A 21,042-nucleotide genomic window follows, 5' to 3' on the forward strand; every position below is an offset into this window, starting at 1 on the left:
TTAAAAAGAAAATGAACAAATAGAGACAAAAACTTGATAAATTTTATATATGCACATACATACATATATATAATATATATATATATTTTTTTTTTTTTTTTTTTAAACGAAAATTACTTGCATAGCCTCTAAACTGTCACAGGTTTGTGAAATGTCATATACATACCAAGGATGTCCTTAGCCTGAACTGGCTCTGTCATCTCTATTGGCTTTCCACGTCCGGCACAGTTAACAGCTGATACACGGAACAAGTACTCAACATCAGGCTTAAGTTGAGACACAACATATTCCGTGGTTCTCACTTCACCCTTGGCACTAACAACAACCCAGTCAGTTTCTTGGGCCACCCTCTTCTCAACAACATAGCTGGTGACCTCACTGCCTCCATTATATTCCGGCTTAGTCCAACCAAGAGTGATGGATGTTTTGGTGGAGTCAACCACTTTAAGCTTGGATGGTTCATCAGGTGGATCTGAAGCATAAAAGTATTACAAAAGTAATGTTCTGTAAGCATGCGGTGTCAAGTGAAAAAGGTTATCCGGCTTTCCTGCTGTTTTTAAACTTATATGACAAACATGTTCTTACCAATTGGGTCAGCAGCTCTGTAGAAGTCAGAATCATCTGAGAAGGGACCTTCTCCAGCTTTATTAATTGCGTACACACGGTACTGATACTCATTACCCTCTGTTAGGTTGTGAACTTTCTGTGTTGTCTCTTGAACAGGTTCTCTGAAGACCTTCTCCCAGCGCAGGTTCTTTTTGTTCCGTTTCTCCAGAGCGTATCCAAGGATGGGACTTCCTCCATCCACCCTAGGTTTGTCCCAGACTACTATCATTGTGGACCTAGTAATGGCAGTCACCTCAGGTGTTGTAGGTTGCCCAGGGGTAACTGAAAAGGAATTTTCAAAAACATTAAATCTTTGAACGAATAGTAGGGATAGCCAGTAGCAATAATGAGAGTTTAAGAATAATTTATTACATGATTCTTACCAAATGCATTCTTGGCAATAACAGGTTCCGACTCCAGAGGTTCTCCAACTCCAAACTTGTTCACAGCCCTGACTCGGAAAACGTACTCACTGCCCCTGACCAGCTTCTCAGCAGACACAGCGCGTTGTTCTGTCTCTTCAGACACAATAGACCAGGCAACCCTACTTGTTTCACGCTTTTCTACAATGTAATGAGTGATTGGAGCTCCGCCGTCATCAGCAGGAGGTTCCCAAGCAATGGTGATCTTGTCTTCTGTGACAGACTTGAAGTCAATATTTCCAGCAGGTATTCCAGGTTTATCTGATAACACAGTTATTGGAAGAAGATTGTATTTTGCAATGATTCATTTTTACCAGTCAGTCTGCCTGCCTCTTACACTGGTACTTTTTGTAAAACTAGGAAAGATTTCATCAAGGGAAAATATATAAAGTATATACCAAAGTAAGTATTTCTCTTCTTACTCTTTTAATCTTGGTTTAGTAACAACAGTTCAAGCAACAATAATGAATAATAACAATGATCATTCTTTTTTGCTGACACCTCTCTCCAATGTACAATTTTCTGCAGCAGTCTTAATGTCTAGATATTTACCAATCCCTTCAATTGTCTACAATAAGTGAAAACATGCATACCTAGAATCTGAACTCTGATGGATGCAGATGCTGATCCCAAGGCATTCTTAATTTTGATTTCATAGGTTCCAGTGTTTAGACGACTGGCATCCTTGATGAGAATTCCAGAAGAATCTGTTGTGCTCTCAACCGATACCTGAGCACTAGACACTAATTCCTTGCCGTCTTTGCTCCATTCGATTGTTGGAAGTGGCTTGGCGATAATTCCCACACGAATCTTAATCACCTTGCCAGCTTTGAACTTCACAACATCAAGATACTCCGGTGGAAGGTCAATTTCAGGAGCTCCTGTATGAGAAATTACACAGAAATAACATCTGAACTATGAATTGTTAGGACATTTTCTGTCACCCAAGGAGAGAAATAAAACATACCCTGAACATCGATACATTTCACTGGTCCTGCAATGAGCGATGGGTTGCTGAGAGAGCCAACCGCATTCCTTGCAAAAACCCTGAATTCATAGGATTCATCCTGAGTTAAGCCTGACACAATGAAATTTGTCTCGATGACATTGGTGAAGTTAGCCTTTGTCCATCTGCCTTTTGGCGACTCTCTCTTCTCAACAACATATCCAGTGATCTTGCTTCCACCATCAAATGGAGGTTTCTGCCACACAAGACTGACTGTGTTTTTCGTGACATCAGTGATACGCAGATTAGCTGGAGGCTCTGAAAAGAGAGTTTATACAATTTTCAAAGTTGGAAATAAAGTCGATACAGCTGTACTAGTATTAGTGTATATCATCAGCTGTATTCAGAGAGCAGACTCACCACAGGCATCAATTGCAAGGACCTCTTCTGATGTCTTACTGATTTTACCTATACCAGCAGCATTCTCTGCTGCCACCCTGAATTCATAGATATAGCCAGGGCAAATGTTTTTCACGCGATACTGTGTGCCACTTATAGGAGTTTTGTTTATTTTCTGCCACAAGGCGCTACTTCTTTCTTTCATCTGTAAGTGGTAACCAAACACGTGGTTCCCACCATCAAAGACAGGCTCGTGCCAGCAGACTGTAAGGCTCTCCCTTGATACAAAACTGACCCATGGCGTCGATGGAGGTCCAGGGGTTGCTGAAATTATAAAGCAAAAAAATTAAGACCATGGATATATTTAAGGAGCTGTAAATATAGTGGCATAGATACAATACATGCATTCTGAGATTACACATGAGAATAAGACACTTACTGTAGGGGAGTTTCACAGTGACGGAAGTTGAGTCAATGTGATCACTGATTCCAAAGCGGTTCTCAGCTTTGATTCTGAACTGGTACTCTTCCCCTTTGGTCAGCTTAGTCACTTTAATTTCGTTTCTTGCAACTGTAGAGGAAACCTCAGTCCAGGTAGGAGTGCTTGTCTCACGTTTGAGTATGATGTAATTAGTAACTGGGCTGCCACCATTATACACAGGAGGAAGCCATTTGAGACTCACACTGGTTTCAGTGGTCTCACCAATTTTAACGGGACCAACAGGTGGACCTGGTCGATCAAGCACTAAAATGTTCACAAATGACTTGGCAACTCCACCTTGGTTGGAGGCAGTGATGTCATATTTGCCAGAATCACTAGCAACGCTTTCATCAAGGTTTACTAATAATCCTTCAGGAGTAACCTCAAATTTAAACCTCTTAGTAACTTTTACAGTAACATTGTCCTTGGTAACTGTAACCTTTGGCAGAGGTCTTCCTGTGAGGGGGATTTCAAACGTGAGGTTTGATCCAGCTCTGACATACACAGTATTCCGAGGGAAGTTCTTCATGTCAAACTCTGGGGATTCTATAAATGAGACAGGAGCAGTCATAATTATGAAATCTTATAAACAACGTATGAAATACAGAAAGCTAAAATATGAAAATATAAGAAAGCATCTTACCAATCTGATCCTTCACAATCATAGGAACAATCATTTCTTTTGGTTCACTTAGGCCAGCGTGGTTTTCAGCACGGACTCTGAAGAAATATTCGGCATTTTCCCTTAGGCCACGGATGACATGTTGGTTGGCTTTAACCACAGCACACTTGACCCACTTCTTCTGTCCTTTTTCAAGAGCATCAATAAGGTAACCGGTAATCTTGCTGCCTCCATCATGCTCTGGTCTACTCCAAGCCAGTGAAACACTGTCTTTTGTTACTGCAGTAACTGCAATCCTTGTTGGTGCACTTGGTTTTTCTGAAAAGCAATATAAAAATCAATATACACTCATTACACTCATTTAGAAATATGGAAAATAGATTTGATTAACTGTCTTTGACAAGTACCTGTAATCATAGTCCCATCTTTGATCTCAGAAGGCACGCCGATTCCAAACTCATTTTCACCAATGACTCTGAAGTAGTAAACAGCTCCCTCTTGCAAGTCTTTTACTTTGTAGCTCAGATTACGACAGTTATTTGTCACATTGATCCAGGCCTTCTTGCTTGCTTCACGCTTTTCTACATGGTAGTTCTTGACAGGGTCACCACCATCGTTTTCTGGTGCATTCCATGTTACTGTCACTGATTCTTTGGTAACATCTGTGATTTTAACTTGTGAAGGAGGCCCAGGAGAATCGAGTACATTGACAGACAGTGCCAAAGCAGCAGTTCCAAGTGGATTCTTTAATGTCACAATGTATTTGCCAGAGTCGTATCTTGTTGCCTTTTCTGCTGTAAGTGATGTACAGGCATCACTTGTGTCGATACTTGCTCTCTCTTTTAGATTTATGTCGTCTTTCTCCCACACAACGCTGGGCACCGGCTTTCCCTTGAATGGCACTGTCAGGGTAAATGAGTTTCCGTGCTTCACAATCATTGTCTTTCGCATTTCGATGTCAACATCAAACACTGGCTCCTCTTCCCTCTCCTTTGCAACATGAGGCTCTGAGGTTGGACTTGGGTCGCTAACGCCAATTTTGCTGATTGACTTGACTCTAAACACATATTCCGCTCCAGGACACAATCCAACAACTGTGAACTCGGTATTCCTTGTAATGGGAACAGCCACAGCCCAGACTGTGTCCTCAGTTTTCTTGTACTCCACACTGTAGCCTATAACGGCACTTCCACCATCAGACAATGGCTTATTCCAAACAAGACTCATGGAATCTTTCGTTGAATCAACAACCTTTGGTTTAGTGGGCGGGGATGGTGGGAATCGTGGATCTTGTGCTTTGGTAAGAGGGCTTGGGTCACTTGGAGGACTCAGTCCAGCAGCATTTTCAGCAAAAACACGGTACTCATATTCACATTCTGCACGGAGGTTGGTTGCTCTGAAAGTATTGTCAGTGACAGGCTTTTTGTTTATGCGCACCCAGCGCATGCTTGACTTCTCCCGTCTTTCAATGATGTAACTACTTATTTTACTGCCTCCATCAGAGTCTGGTTTTTCCCAGCAGATTGTCATTGCCTCACTGCTCACATTGGCAATCTCTACACGTAGAGGTGTAGAAGGGATAGTGAATGGATCCAGCACTTTGATGGGGTCACTCTCCAGTGCTTCACCTGTTCCAAATTTGTTCACACCTAAGACTCTAAAAATATACTCGTTACCTTTGAGAAGTTTAGTAACTTTGCAGGTTGTTGCTTTCACCTCTGCATGTACCACTGTCCAGGCAATGCGGCTTGTTTCACGCTTTTCAACAATATAGTGAGTGATTTCAGCACCACCAGTTTCTTGAGGGGGTCCCCAACTCAACGTGCAACCTGCTGATGTAATAGCAGATACCTCTAAAGGTCCAGCTGATGGTCCTGGCTTATCAAGAATCTTACAGTTAATGGGGAACGATGTTGTTCCAGCCACATTTTGTAAAGTCAAGAGATACTGTCCTGAGTCTCGTCTTACACAGTCTTTAACAGTTACAGAGGTGCTTGTATCTGTTGAAGAAATCTCAATTCTTTGTCGGGGTTCCATTTCTTTACCATCCTTTGCCCAGGACACTACCGGTAAAGGCCGACCAGAAATATCAGCACTGATTTTTAGTGTATCTCCAGCCTTCACTACAACAACGTCTCTGAACTTGACATCCAGCATTATTCGTGGTAATTCTACATCATCTTTAACAGTTATAGGACCAGTACAATCAGATGGCGCGCTGAATAGGCCTGCTGCATTCTTTGCTATGGCACGGAAATCGTATTGCTGGTTTTCTATAAGGCCTGTAACATCTAAGTATGTTTCCTGGATATTGGTAAAATTACATCTGATCCAACGACCCTGTGGAAGTTCTCTGCGTTCAACAAAGTAACCTGTAATTTTTGCTCCACCATCATATTCTGGCTTGGTCCAAGACAAGGAGATGGATGATTTGGTAATATTTGTGACTGTGGGTTGACCAGGAGGATCACAAGGATCTCTTGCAGCGACTGGTTCACTGGTTTTACTGCATTTTCCAATGCCCACAATATTTTCAGCATAGACACGGAACTCATAGAATAGACCCTCTTCAATGCCAGTCACCCTGAACTCTGTGTCCTTGACCAACCGTCTATTTATCTTTGTCCAGAGAACACTGCTTCGTTCTTTGCGCTCCAGGTGATATCCGAGAACTGTACTACCACCGTCATTGACTGGTTCATTCCATGTCACTAGCATGAATGCCTTTGTCGCAAGGGCAACCCGAGGTGTAGATGGTGGACCAGGATGCTTGTATGGATACTCAGCAGTAATGCTTGAGGAATCAATAGATGGACCCTTTCCATAACGGTTCACAGCATAAATACGGAACTGGTATTCAGAACCATGTGTCAGGCGAGAGATTTTAATAGATGTTCTAGCAAGTGTGGATGATACAGTTTCCCAGACTGTGGTGTTGGTATCCCTCTTCTCTACAATATAACTGCTAATGTGACATCCACCGTCATACTCTGGTGGTTTCCAGGATAAAGTTATGCTTTCTGAAGTCACTTCATCTACTTTCATTGCAGATGGTGGGCCAGGCTTGTCCAGGACTACAACACCAATTTCTGCAGATTTGGTGCCAGCAGTGTTAGCAACAGCGATTTCATATTTCCCAACATGATCTCTGGTAGTTTCTTTGAAAGAAATCTTTGATGACGTCTCTGATGTTAAAATTGTTATTGAAGATGTCTGCATGAGAGGAAGACCATCTTTCTTCCATGAAACAACAGGCTTAGGCCTGCCTCTAAATGGAACTTCAATGGTAAGATCTTTTCCAGCTTTCACACTGTATGTGTTGAAAAGCAAGTTAATGGTGGGCTCAATCTGAACATCCTTTGCAATCACAGGAACACCTAGTTCTTGTGGTTCACTCTTTCCTTTTTCATTCACAGCAATGACTCTGAAATGGTATTCTTCACCTGACATAAGGCCAGTAATTGTTGCTTCTAATACCTGAACTGTGGCTCCAACATTCCACTTATCGCTGCCCTTAGTTTGTGTTTCCACATGGTAGCATATGATTTTACTGCCACCATCATGTAATGGCTTTTCCCAAGAAAGTGTTGCAGTATTTCGTGTAACATCCACGACTGAAACTTTACCTGGTGGCATAGGTGGCTGAGCAACTTTAACTGGATCTTTAGTTTCAACTGCGATGCCAATGCCAAATTCATTGACAGCCCGTACACGGAAATAATATATACCACCCTCTTGTAGTTCCATAATGACAAATGAAGTGTGTGTGCAATTATTTGTAACTGCGGTGTATGCCTTTCTAGTAGATTCTCGTTTCTCCACAATATAGTTCGTTATTTTAGCTCCACCATCAAATAAAGGAGGCTCCCATAAGAGTTTTACTGAATCTTTCTTAACATCTCTGACAGCGAAATTTATAGGTGCACTTGGTGAGTCCAAAATTCTCACGTTGATAAATTCAGATTTTGTCCCACTCTTGTTCTCCAGAGTCAAAATGTATTTGCCACTGTCAAATCTGTTGACATTATCTATGACGAGCATGGTGTAAGAACCAGTAGCTTCAACCTGTACACGCTCAGTGAAAGAACCGTCTTCCTTCTCCCATTTTACTTTAGGTTCAGGTCGTCCTCTTATTGGGACAAAAAGCCGAAGTGTTCCACTTGCACGCACAGATACAACTTTCCTCAAATCAGCATCTAGTTCTATCTCTGGAGCTTCAGCTTTGTCAACAGCAATTACAGAACCATGGATGTCAGCTGGCTCTCCAATGCCTTCAGAGTTAATCGCACATATGCGAAAGTTGTATTCAGAATTTTCCTTCAGCTTTTCCACAGTGTACCGTGTTGCTTGTATACCAGTTGCGGGTGTACATATTGTCCACTCTTCCTGGGCAGTTTCTTTCATTTCCACAAGGTATCCCTTTATATATGCACCACCATCATCTACTGGTTTGGCCCACGCTAGAGAAACTGATGTGTTTGTGTGATCTGTCACTTTAGGATGGTAGGGTGGACCAGGTGGACGTGTGGCATCACACGCTCTGTAGAACAATGAGGGATTGCTTGTCTCCCCAACACCAACCTCATTTTCAGCAGAGACTCGGAACTCATAGAAATGCCCTTCTGCAAGTCCAGTGACTTTGAATTGCAGCTCTTTCAGTTTCTCTCTGTTGCATTTTGTCCATCTGGCACTATCTTTGTCACGTTTCTCAAGATGGTAGCACTGGATTTCTAGTCCACCAGTGTATTCAGGTGGATTCCACATAATAACCATTGAATCTTTGTTAACAGAAATTGCCTCTGGAGTAGACGGTGCACTTGGTGGCTTGAATGGATTGCGAGCCATTACTGGCTCAGATTCAAGAGGCTCACCCACTCCATACTTGTTAACTGCCATAACTCTGAAGATATACTCTTCACCAGTGAGGAGCTTGGTTACTTTGTGACTGAGGGCTTCAACTTTAGGTTCAGCTAAAGTCCACGACAGCCGACTTGTTTCTCTTTTCTCAATAATGTAGTGAGAAACCTTAGCACCTCCATCCTGTGATGGCTCATTCCAGGACAGGTTACATGAGTTTGCAGTCACTCCAGATATATTGAGTGGAGCGACTGGAGGTCCAGGCCGATCGAGAACTTTCACTTTAATGGGTATTGTTTTTGTTCCACCAACATTACTGAGAGTAATGTCATAATTACCAGTGTCATCTTTACTGCAGTCCTTTACAATAAGCACTGAGCGCTTTACAGTGGTTTTTACTTCCATTTTTGCAGTACTTTTATCAATTTCTTTTCCATTTCTCACCCATTTGACCTCAGGTGGTGGTTTTCCATAAATGTCAGCTTCAAGAGCGAGGGTTTCTCCAGCATTAACAACAACAACATCTTTGTATTTGGGATCCATAGAAGCTCGCGGTGGTTCAATTTCATCTGTGGCAGTAATTGGTCCAGTACTATCAGAGGGCTCACTGAAAATGCCAGCGGCATTCCTTGCTATTATTCTAAACTCATACTTTTGGTCCTGGGTTAACCCTGAGACCGTAAATTCAGTTTCAATAACATTTGTGAAACTAGCTTTTGTCCACCGACCTTCAGGCAAGTCCCGCTTCTCTACCACATATCCAGTGATCTTGCTTCCACCATCATATTCTGGTTTTGTCCACTGAAGTTTAATATGGTTTTTGGAGATAGAAATCGGTTCCGGTGTACCAGGTGGATCACACGGGTCACGAGCAATGTAACACTCGGAGACCTTGCTGGATCGACCAACACCAATAATGTTTTCTCCAAACACTCTGTATTCATATCCATTTCCTTCTTCAAGGTTGTTCACCTTGAATACAGTATCAGTGATAAGAATTTTGTTCAATTTCACCCAGAGAACACTGTTTCTTTCTTTGCTTTCAAGGTGGTAACCAATAATGGCACTGCCACCATCGTTGACTGGCTCATTCCATTCAACAATCATGTGATCTCTTGCCAATGATCTGACAAATGGTGTGCCAGGAGGCCCTGGCAGCTTGTAGGGATACTGCACAACAACAGCTGACGAGTCCAGTGAGGGGCCTTTTCCATATCTGTTTTCGGCACTTACCCTGAACTGAAATTCTGACCCTGTTTTCAGCTTAGAAATCTTCAAAGCAGTTCTTGCGATGAGCGCAGACACAACTTGCCATGTCGTGGTTGTTGTGTCTCGTTTCTCAACAATATAATTTTTTATTTGACAACCTCCCGTGTACTCAGGTGGCTCCCATGAGATGGTTACAGAGGTATTAGTTACTTCATTAAATTTAATGGGGCCTGTTGGTGAGCCAGGTTTGTCAAGGACTATGATTCTAATTTCCTCTGTTACTTTGCCTGCGTTGTTCGATGCTGTCACTGTGTATTTGCCAAAGTCATCTTTGTTGGCTTCCTTGATCATAAGAGTGGTTGAGGCTGGTCCAGTCACATATGTCACTCTTGTGGTCTGTTTTAGTGTTTCTCCATCCTTCATCCAATCAATTTGAGGCTTAGGGCGTCCCATCATTGGTATTTCTATTGTAAGGTCTTCACCTGCTTTGACATTGTAGCTGTTAAATAGTAGTTTAAAACTAGGTTCAATATTCAAATCATTTGCAATAACAGGCGCAGCAAGTGGAGTTGGCTCACTTTTTCCTTTCTCATTACAGGCTATGATACGGAAGTTATATGCATGACCAGAAGATAGTCCTGAAACAGTGCCTTCACATGTCTTAGTTGATGTTGCTACATTCCATTTCTCTGATCCTTTAGGTTGCATTTCGATTAAATAACCAGTAATCCTGCTACCACCGTCATGCTCTGGTTTTTCCCAAGATATAGAGACACTAGCTTTAGTCACATCAGTCAAAGTAACCTTTCCTACTGCCAGAGGTACTTCAGATGCCTTCACTGCATTCTTGAGTTCAGCAGGCAGGCCGACTCCATATTCATTCTCAGCCATGACTCTGAAATAATACATAGCTCCTTCAGCAAGATTTTCTACCTTAAAGCTTGTTTTGGTGCATTTGGCAACATTGCTAAATGTTTTTCTTGTTGATTCTCGTTTATCAATAACATAATTCTTGATCTTTGCCCCACCATCTGTCAGCGGTGGTTCCCACGTAAGAGTGACAGAATCTTTCTTGATGTCTTTTACGTCAAAATTCAGAGGTGCTCCTGGTGTATCAAGTACTTTGACAGACACAAATTCTGACACAGAGCCACTGCTGTTGTTCAGTTTGACAATGTATTTTCCAGTGTCATTTCTATCACAATTGTCCATTGAAAGTTGGGTATAGTTAAGACTCTTCTCGATGATCACCTTATCAGACAAAACTCCCTCATCTTTAGACCAGCTGATCTCTGGAGGTGGACGTCCTCTTAATCCTATTTTGATTCTCACTGACCCTCCAGCACGCACCACAATTCCTTTTCTTAGTTCGGAGTCAAGGCTCAGTTCAGGTGCTTCCATTTTGTCTTCAGGTTTCGCAGTTCCAGGAATGGCTGTTGGTTCACCAACTCCCATTTTGTTAATGGCACACACCTGAATCTTATATTCTTGATTCTCTGTAAGTTTACCAATTTCAAACTTGTTCACTCGGAGGCCAGTCGGTGGTGTGCACAGAGTCCATTCCTCATCTTCAGCTTTGCAGATCTCTACGATGTATCCCTGAATTTCACTGCCTCCATCATTAAGTGGCTTGCCCCATGCTATCAAAATGGAATTCTTTGTGGTGTCAATCACATGCACATTGACGGGCGGCCCAGGTTTAAACTTTGGATTGCTGGCTTTGTAATATGAAGTTGGGAGACTAGGTTCACCATCTCCAGCAGCATTCTCAGCAGAAACTCTGAACTCATATTCATGATCTTCTGACAAACCCATCACCCTGAAGCACACATCTGTGACTTTCTGTCTATTGCATTTTGTCCATCTGATTCCAGTCCTGTCTTTCTTCTCAATAATATAGGTAATGATTTCACTTCCACCATCTGTTTCTGGTGCAGCCCAGCACACAGTCATAGAATTGCTTGTAATGTTAGTAACGTCTAGAATTTGTGGTGATCCAGGTGGAACAAATGGATTTTTCATTATTACTGGTGATGATTCTAGTGCTTCACTTATTCCATATTTGTTGACAGCCATGACACGGAATACATATTCATTTCCTTCAAGGAGCTTAGTCACTTTAAACATGTTAACTGTGCAGTTATTGTTAACAACGGTCCATGCAAGACGGCCAGTTTCCCTCCTCTCAATGATATAATGAGTAACAGTACTGCCACCATCATGTTTTGGAGGGTGCCATGACAGAGTACATTTTTCAGAAGTTGTACCAATGATGTTCAGGGGTCCCTCACATGGTTCTGGTCTGTCCAGTACTTTCACATTGAATGGAACAGTCTTGGTACCAGCTAAGTTGGTGAGCTGGAGACTGTACTGACCACCATCAGTTCTAATTGCATCTTTAACAACAATCAGTGCTTTTGAGTCAGTATTTTTTATCTCACATCGCAACGTATTTTCAATTTCTTTGTCACCCTTGAACCACTGAATCATTGGTGCAGGTTTTCCGTAGACATCAGCATCAATTTTAAAGGAATCTCCTGCATTTACAACAATAATCTGACTGAACTCTGGGTCAATTGAAAATCTTGGTGGCTCAACTTCATCTTTTGCAGTGATAGGTCCAGTATTATAAGATGGCTTACTAAATGTTCCAGCAGCATTCTTTGCGATAACTCGGAAGTCATACTTAGAGTCCTCGGTTAGGCCAGTGACAGTAAACTGGGTTTCAATAACATTTGTGAAGTTAGCCTTCATCCAGCGACCATCTGGAAGATCTCGTTTCTCCACAATGTATCCGGTAATTATACTGCCTCCATCATATTCAGGCTTTGTCCACTGGAGGGTGATTGAACTTTTGCTTATGGCAATAGCTTCAGGGTTTCCAGGTGGATCACAAGGGTCACGTGCCACATATCCCTCTGAGACTTTGCTGCATCTACCTATGCCGACAATATTCTCAGCATAGACTCTGAACTCATATTCAACACCTTCTTCCAATGGAGTGGTTTTAAAGACTGTATCTTTAATTAGGGACTTGTTAATTTTTGTCCAGAGAATGCTGTTCCTCTCCTTCCGTTCAAGGTGGTATCCAATCACACTGCTGCCTCCATCCATGATCGGTTCATGCCACTCTACCACCATGTGATTCCTCGACAGTGAGGATACAAATGGAGTTCCAGGTGGACCTGGCTCTCTGTATGGGTATTGAGCAACCACACAGGGAGACTCTAAAGCATAACTTTTGCCATATTTGTTCACAGCAAGTATTCTGAACTGATATTCTGCTCCAGTTTTCAACTTGGCCACTTTCAATGTAGTTCTTACTACTGAGGTTGAAACATTCTCCCAAGTGGTTGTGGTTGTGTCTCTCTTTTGCACAATATAGTGTGAAATCTGACAACCCCCAGTGAATTTTGGTGGATCCCAGGAAATTGTGATACTTTGTACATTGACTTCACTGAATCTTACTGGCCCTGTTGGTGGCCCAGGTTTGTCCAGTGTGATTATTTCAATTGTGGCCTCCTTTTGTCCAACAACATTAGACACAGCAATGCCATAGAGCCCAGCGTCATCTCTGGTTGCTTCTTTAATGTTTATGGTGGTATGGTTTTCAGTGTTAATGACATTAACCCTTGTAGTCTGTTTCAGAGGTGAGCCATCTTTAGTCCAAGTAATATTTGGTTTGGGGCGTCCAGCAATTGGTATTTCAACTTTCAGATCTTTCTCCACTTGAACAGTGTAACTGCTAAATACAGGCCGGACGTCTGGATCTATGACGAGGTCTTTGGCCTGTACTGGAACAGCCAGAGTTCTTGGGTCACTCTTTCCTTTTTCATTAACTGCTACAACTCTAAATATATATTCTTCTCCATGAATTAAGTTACTCACAACAGCTTCAAGTGTTTTGACATTAGCACAGCCAGTCCATTTGTCACTGCCCTTTGGTTGCATTTCCACCAGATATTGAAGGATTCTGCTTCCGCCATCATGCTCAGGCTTCTCCCAAGCAAGAGAAACGCTGTTGCGTGTTACATCAACTACACTCAACTTGGTAGGAGACTGTGGAACCTCAGACACCTTCAAGGGATCAATGGTTTCTGCAGGGAGGCCAATTCCATGTTCATTTTCTGCCATTACTCTGAAGTAATAATTGCAGCCCTCCTGAAGTGGTTCAATCTTCCAGGTTGTTTTCTGACAATTGGTAGCTACAGCTGAATAAGTCTTTCTTGTGCTTTCACGTTTTTCAATTATGTAATTTTTTATTTTAGCTCCACCATCCGCTACAGGCAGTTCCCAGGTAAGTGTTACAGACTCTTTTGTAATTTCTTTCACTTTGAGATTTACTGGAGCACTTGGTGTGTCAAGGACCCTGACACTGAAAACCGCAGATTTTGAACCACTTGCATTTTCTGCAGCAACAGTATATTTTCCACTGTCAAATCTGTTGACATTATCAATCACAAGGCAGGTATGGCTGCTTGTAACTTCAGTCTGAACCCTTTCCTTCATTTCACCATCTACTTTCTCCCATTTGACTTTTGGAGCTGGTCTTCCCTTGACTAGAATGAATAATCTGAGTGTGCTTCCAGCTTTGACATTAATCACCTTCATGTATTCAGCAGCAATATCAAGGTCTGGCCCTTCTGATTTATCTTCAACAAGAGTTGTTCCTGGAACATCTGCATGATCACCTACACCGGCCTTACTAATGGCACATACCCTGAATTTATATTCATGTTTTTCTTGTAGTTTTCCAACTTCATACCTTGTGTGTTTGGTACCTGTTGATGGCGTGCACATTTTCCATTCTTCAGATGTTGCTTCACATGCCTCAACTATGTATCCCTGAATCTCACAGCCACCATCATATAAAGGTTTTCCCCATGCAAGGAAGACAGAGGTACTCGTAACATCAATCACTTTGGGATTGTTTGGAGGTCCTGGTTTGAAAGTAGGATCCAGGGCTCTGTAGTACAGTGATGGGGTGCTTGCCTCTCCGATTCCAGCAACATTCTCAGCCGAAACTCTGAATTCATAGCAGTGACCCTCGAGAAGCCCGGTGACTTTAAAGTGTAACTCAGTCACCACGTCTCTGTTACACTTAGTCCATCTCACACCTTCTTTATCATGCTTTTCAATAATATACCCAGTGACTGGACTGCCACCACTATTAGTAGGTGCTTCCCAGGTTACAACCATTGAGTCCTTAGTGACACTGGAAATTTCAACACCTTTAGGTGCATCTGGAGGCACAAATGGACATTTAATATTTACAGGTTCAGACTGAAGAGGCTCACCTACACCGTAATCATTCACAGCCATTACACGGAAGCAATACTGATTTCCCTCCAAAAGTTTTGTAATTTTCAAACTAAGCATCTTCACTTTTGGATCAACAAGAGTCCAAATTAATCTGCTTGTTTCTCTCCTTTCAACAACATAGTGAGAGATTTTGCTGCCTCCATCTTCCTGGGGTGGTTTCCAGGTAATTGTGCACTGGTCACTTGATATACCACTAACAGAAATGGGCCCTGTTGGTGGACCAGGTTTATCTAACACTGTGACATTCACCCGGACTGACTTTTCTCCTCCTATGTTTTTCAGGAGCAGAATGTATTCACCTCCATCTGTACGTTTAGCTTCTTTAACACTCAAACATGTAAAATGGTCTGTGTTTTTTATTTCACGACGTACAGTGTTGCCGAGCTCTTGTTCTCCCTTCATCCAAAATATCGCAGGCAATGGTTTTCCATGAATATCAGCATCAATCTTGAAGTTTTCCCCAGCACTAATAACTAAGGTTTCAGAATACTGTGGATCTATGCTAATTTTAGGTGGATCAACTTCATCCTTCGCAGTAATAGGGCCAGTGCTGTAAGATGGATCACTAAAAAGCCCAGCTGCATTTCTTGCAATGACACGGAACTCATATTTCTGATCCTCAGTTAAGCCTGTTGCTGTATATTCAGTCTCAATAACATTAGTGAAGTTAGCTTTCAACCAACGTCCTTCTGGCAAATCCTTCTTTTCAACAATGTAGCCAGTGACTTTGCTGCCACCATCGTACTCTGGCTTTGTCCACCTTAATGTAATTGAATTTTTTGTGATATAAGTTGCTTCAGGGATACCTGGAGGATCACAAGGATCTCTAGCAACATAACATTCTGACACTTTGCTGGCTTTGCCAATACCCATAATATTTTCTGCATATACCCTGAACTCATATTCCATTCCCTCCTCAAGTCCAGTTGTCTTAAACCTTGTATCCTGAATAATTGTCTTATTTAACTTTACCCAAAGAACACTTTTTCTTTCTTTACGTTCAAGATGATAGCCCAATATAGAGCTTCCTCCATCAATTACAGGTTCATTCCAAACCACAGTCATACTGTCCTTTGTGGAAGCATGCACAAAAGGTGTTCCTGGTGGTCCTGGAAGTTTGAAGGGATACTGAGCAACTACACATGGTGACAGCAGAGCAGGGCTCTTGCCATATCTGTTCTCAGCAGTAATCCTGAACTGATATTCAGTATCAGTCTTCAGCCTTCCTGCCTTGATTGATGTTCTTGCTAGACTTGCAGCCACAATCTGCCAATTTGTACTGGAAGTTTCTCTCTTTTCCACTATGTAATTCTTAACTGTGCAACCACCATCATATTCTGGAGGTTTCCAGGACAAGGAGATGCTGTCAGATGTGACTTCATCCAGCTTTACTGGGCCACATGGAGGACCAGGTTTGTCAAGAACAACAATGCCAATGTCAGTTACTGTTTCCCCGGCAGTATTTGAAAGCTTGATGGAGTACTGGCCAACATCATCTCTGCAAGCTTCTTTAATAATGAGACACAACTGGCTTTCTGTCATTTCAAAATTAACTCTGGATGTGGGCTTCAGTGGAGCGCCATCTTTGTGCCATGATGCAGTTGCTTTTGGACGAGCAACATAGGGTATGTCTACTGTCAAGTCTTCTCCTGCCAGAACACTGAATGTGGAGAACAATAATTTTACAGATGGAGTAATTACAAGGTCTCTAACAATGACTGGCACGCCAATCTGACGAGGCTCACTTGTTCCCTTCTCATTCCTTGCCGAAACACGGAACATGTACTCTTGACCTTGCACAAGTCCAGTGAGAACAGCTTCAGGGGATTTCACAATCACAGACTGTGTCCAGGTGTCACTGCCTTTGCTCTGCATCTCAACAACATAGGCTACAATTCTACTGCCTCCATCATGTTCTGGTTTATCCCATGTTAGCGTTACACTGTTCTTTGTCACATCTTGAAGTGTGATTTTGCCTGGAGGAAGGGGCTTTTCAGAAACTTTTACTGACTCTACACTTTCAATAGGAAGACCAATGCCATATTCATTTTCTGCTAAAACTCTAAAGTAATAGTTACAACCCTCCTGCAGAAAATCTACAGTCCAGCTTGTTTTGAGACAGTTAGCGTTAACAGTAGCATATGCTTTTCTTGTTGATTCTCGTTTCTCTATGACGTAATTTTTAATCTTGGTACCACCATCATTAAGAGGGGGATCCCAACTGAGGGAGACTGATTCTTTGGTAACTGCAGTGATTTTGAGGTTTTGTGGAGCACCAGGAGTGTCCAGCACTCTGACATTTACAAAAGCAGTTTGACTTCCTGCTGCATTCGCCACTGTGACAATGTACTTCCCACTGTCAAATCGATTGACATTTCCAATCACCACTGATGTAAACGATGACGTACTCTCAATGGTGGCTCTTGTGAGTGGTTCTTCATTCTCTCTTGACCACTTGACAGTTGGAGTTGGCCTTCCTCTTAAAGGTACAAAGAGTCTAAGTGTGTTACATGCTCTGATGTTAATGACCTTGCGAAGTTCTGCATCTAGATCTATTTCTGGTGGGATTAATCTTTCTTCAGCCTTTGGTGATCCAGGAACAGATGTAGCTTCTCCAACCCCTTCACAGTTAACAGCGGAAACATTAATTTTATATTCTTGATTTTCTTTCAGGTTAACAATGGTAAATGATGTGGCCTTCAGACCATCCTTTGGTGTTACAACTGCCCATTCATCTTCACCAGGAATGCTGGTTTCAACAATGTACCCCGTGATTTCAGAGCCACCATCATATAGTGGTTTGTTCCATGCAATAGTGATTGATGATTTAGTTGTGTCCAAAATCCTTGGATTTCCTGGAGGTCCTGGCTTGAAAATAGCATCACTAGCTTTGTAGAATGAACTTGGAACACTTGGTGCACTTAAACCAGCAGCATTTTCAGCAATAATTCTGAATTCATATTCATGTCCTTCAATGAGTCCTGACACTTTATATATCACATCAGACACTGTCTTCATATTGCATCTAATCCATCTGACACCTGTCTTATCTCTTCTCTCAATAATATAGTTAAAAATATTGCTTCCACCATTGTTTTTGGGGTGTTCCCAGCAAAGAATCATTGAGTCCTTGGTGATAGTTGTTACTTTGGGGGCATCTGGCGGATCGGGAGGCATGTATGGGTTGACTGCAATAACTGGATCAGATTCAAGAGCTTCACCAATTCCATACTTATTAACAGCCATAACTCTGAAGATATACTCATTTCCTTTTAGCAACTTTGTCACTTTGATCTGTTTGACCTGCAGCTCTGATGCAACATGTATCCAAGCAAGTCTACTTGTTTCACGCTTTTCTATTATGTAATGATCAATCTTAGCCCCACCATCATCTGTTGGTGGCAACCATGTAAGAACACAACTTTCAGCAGTGATGTCTGTAATAGTAAGTGAACCTTGAGGTGGACCTGGCCTATCAAGAACTTTCACATTAAACTTATGTTTGGCAAAACCACCGACATTGGTAGCAGTTAATGTGAACATGCCCCCATCTCTTCTTATGGAATCTTTGTTAATCAAGATTGTAGAGGAATCATTTGTTTTCATTTCTAATTTCATTGTATTTTCAATCTCCTTTTCGTCTTTAGTCCAAACTATTGATGGTAATGGCTGACCTGTAAAGTCAGCTTCAAGTTTGAAGAGTTCTCCGGCTTTTACCAGTAGGACATCTTTGAACTTAACATCAACCATTATTCTTGGCTCCTCAATGTCATCTTTGCAGGTGATGGGATTCGATGGTTCAGATGGATTACTTAAGGCACCAGCTAAGTTTCTTGCAGAAACACGGAATTCATAGGAGGCGTTCTCTGTGAGTCCACTTATGGTGAAGGAGGTCTCAACGATGTTGCTAAAATTAGCCTTAACCCAGCGTCCATTTGGCAAGTCTTTCTTTTCCACAGTGTACCCTGTTATCTTGAATCCACCATCATATTCAGGCTTTGTCCACTGGATAGTCACTGATGATTTAGTAATTTCAGCTGCTACTGGTTGGCCTGGGGGGTCCACGGGGTCAAGGGCAAGCATAGGCTCTGATGGCTTACTGGGTTTTCCCATGCCTGCTATGTTTTCAGCAAACACACGGAATTCATAAGCAATTCCATATTCGAGTCCTGTAGATTTGAAAATATTTCCTACCACTAGGGCTTTACTGATCCTTTGCCATGTAATACTACTCCTCTCCTTCCTTTCAACATGGTATCCAATTACTTCACTTCCGCCATCTAAAACAGGTTCATTCCACCCAATTGTCATGGTGTCTCTAGTGAAGGCCACTACATGTGGCGTTCCTGGTGGACCAGGAACCTTGAATGGATGGGCAGCAACCACCGCCTCTGAAGTTATAGGAGGCCCAACTCCGTATCTGTTTTTGGCTTTAACACGGAACTGATACTCAAGCCCAGCTGAAATACATTCTGCTTTAAACGTTGTACGGATTACTGCTGATGAGAGCTCTACCCATGTTGTGCTGGTGGTTTGACGTAATTCAACAATGTAATTGCTGATTGGCACTCCTCCATCGTTCTCAGGGGAGTCCCATGACATTATAATGTAGTTAGGGGTAATTTTGTCTAAGTTAAGCGGTCCCTTTGGAGGGCCAGGAATATCATGTACTTTAATAGTGAATGTTTCTGTCACTGTCCCAAGTATGTTCTTTGCTGTGATGGAGTACTGTCCACTGTCATTCCTTGAGCATTCAGTTATATTGAGGATAGTTGCAGTAGGTGTATTTTCAACATTTAGTTTCTGAGTCAGTTTAAGGTTCTGATCATCCTTTTTCCAGGAAACAGATGGTTTTGGATGACCCAAAACAAGAATCTCAACTTTTATGTCATCTCCTGCCTTCGCAATGACTAACTTCTGGCAAAGACCACGCAAGTCAAATGCAGGTTCTGTTGTTTGTTCCTTAATGATAACAGCTCTGCTGTCACGAGGATCACTTCTTCCAGAATTGTTCACTGCCATGACCCTGAATGTGTATTCATCATTTTCATTTAGATTTTTCACAATACAGTCTAAAGTTTTCGCAGCAGTCACATGAGCCCACTGATCTGAACCTTTCTTCTGTGCTTCAATAACATACCCGGTGATTCTGTTGCCACCATCATGTTTTGGTTTTGTCCACACCAGACCTACTGAATTCTTTGTGATATCCACTACATTGACCTTCTCTGGAGGAGATGGTGCCTGTGAAGCTCTTATTGGATCAGCTGTTTCAACAGGCTCACCAATGCCAAATTCATTTTCAGCTCTCACTCTAAAATAATATTCTGAGCCTTCTGCCAAATTTGGAACTCTGACAGAACATTTTGGGCACTTTGTGATCACTGCAGTGTATGCTTTTCTTGTTGCCTCCCGCTTTTCAACTATGTAGTTTATTATCTTTGACCCACCATCTATTATAGGCATTTCCCATTGGAGGGTAATACTTTCCTTATTAATATCTAGGGTCTTCAGGTTAATGGGAGGTCCAGGTGTATCCAAAACCTTGACAATGACATGTGCAGTTTTTTTGCCTGCACTGTTTTCTAATGTAAAGATGTATTTTCCTGCATCATGTTTATTGCAGTCTGGGATAACTAGAAGTGTGTACGACTCCGTGGTATCAATGTGTGCCCGGCCTTTAAGCGAGGTCTCTTCTTTCATCCATGTGACTTCAGGAGTTGGGCGACCCTTTATTGGCACAAAAATGCGTATGGAAGCTCCAGCCTTGACAACAAGAGTTCTTCTTAGCTCTGCATCAAGTTCAAAGTCTGGGACTTCTGTGCGATCCACAATTTCAATAATTTCTTCTACCTGGGCTGGTTCACCAACTCCTTCTGAGTTCACTGCACTCACTCTGAAATTATATTTTCCTCCAAGTTGCAGATTTTGAATGACAAATTCAGTTATTTTAAGGCCTGTGGTTGTTGTGTCTTTAACCCACTCTTCCGACCCTTCCTTTTTATGCTCAACTATGTATCCAGTAATGTCAAGCCCACCATCAAAATGAGGTTTGCCCCAGTTGAATGTAGCAGTGGATTTAGTTGTATCTGTTATTCTTGGGTTGACAGGAGGACCAGGTACATCTGAAAAAAGTATGAATATGAAAAAAATATGAAACAGAAGTGATACCTTTTTT

At 42.0% G+C, this 21,042-nt stretch overlaps 1 protein-coding gene across 1 annotated transcript in view; it reads right to left on the reverse strand.

Moving 5' to 3' along the window:
- The window catches only part of LOC108928134 (titin-like), a 125,926-nt gene that overhangs the window by 26,705 nt on the left and 78,179 nt on the right, over nt 1–21,042 (reverse strand). The window contains exons 125-133 of the mRNA XM_029256930.1: nt 3,884–20,989; nt 3,498–3,794; nt 2,813–3,400; nt 2,395–2,697; nt 1,996–2,292; nt 1,622–1,909; nt 990–1,289; nt 586–888; nt 167–472 (exon numbers count right to left, since the gene is read on the reverse strand). Of these exons, the coding sequence (XP_029112763.1) occupies nt 167–472; nt 586–888; nt 990–1,289; nt 1,622–1,909; nt 1,996–2,292; nt 2,395–2,697; nt 2,813–3,400; nt 3,498–3,794; nt 3,884–20,989 (19,788 nt within the window). The remainder of the gene's footprint in view (nt 1–166; nt 473–585; nt 889–989; nt 1,290–1,621; nt 1,910–1,995; nt 2,293–2,394; nt 2,698–2,812; nt 3,401–3,497; nt 3,795–3,883; nt 20,990–21,042) is intronic.

Source organism: Scleropages formosus, chromosome 12 (assembly GCF_900964775.1).
Source record: "Scleropages formosus chromosome 12, fSclFor1.1, whole genome shotgun sequence".
In the NCBI taxonomy this organism is placed as follows: domain Eukaryota; kingdom Metazoa; phylum Chordata; class Actinopteri; order Osteoglossiformes; family Osteoglossidae; genus Scleropages; species Scleropages formosus.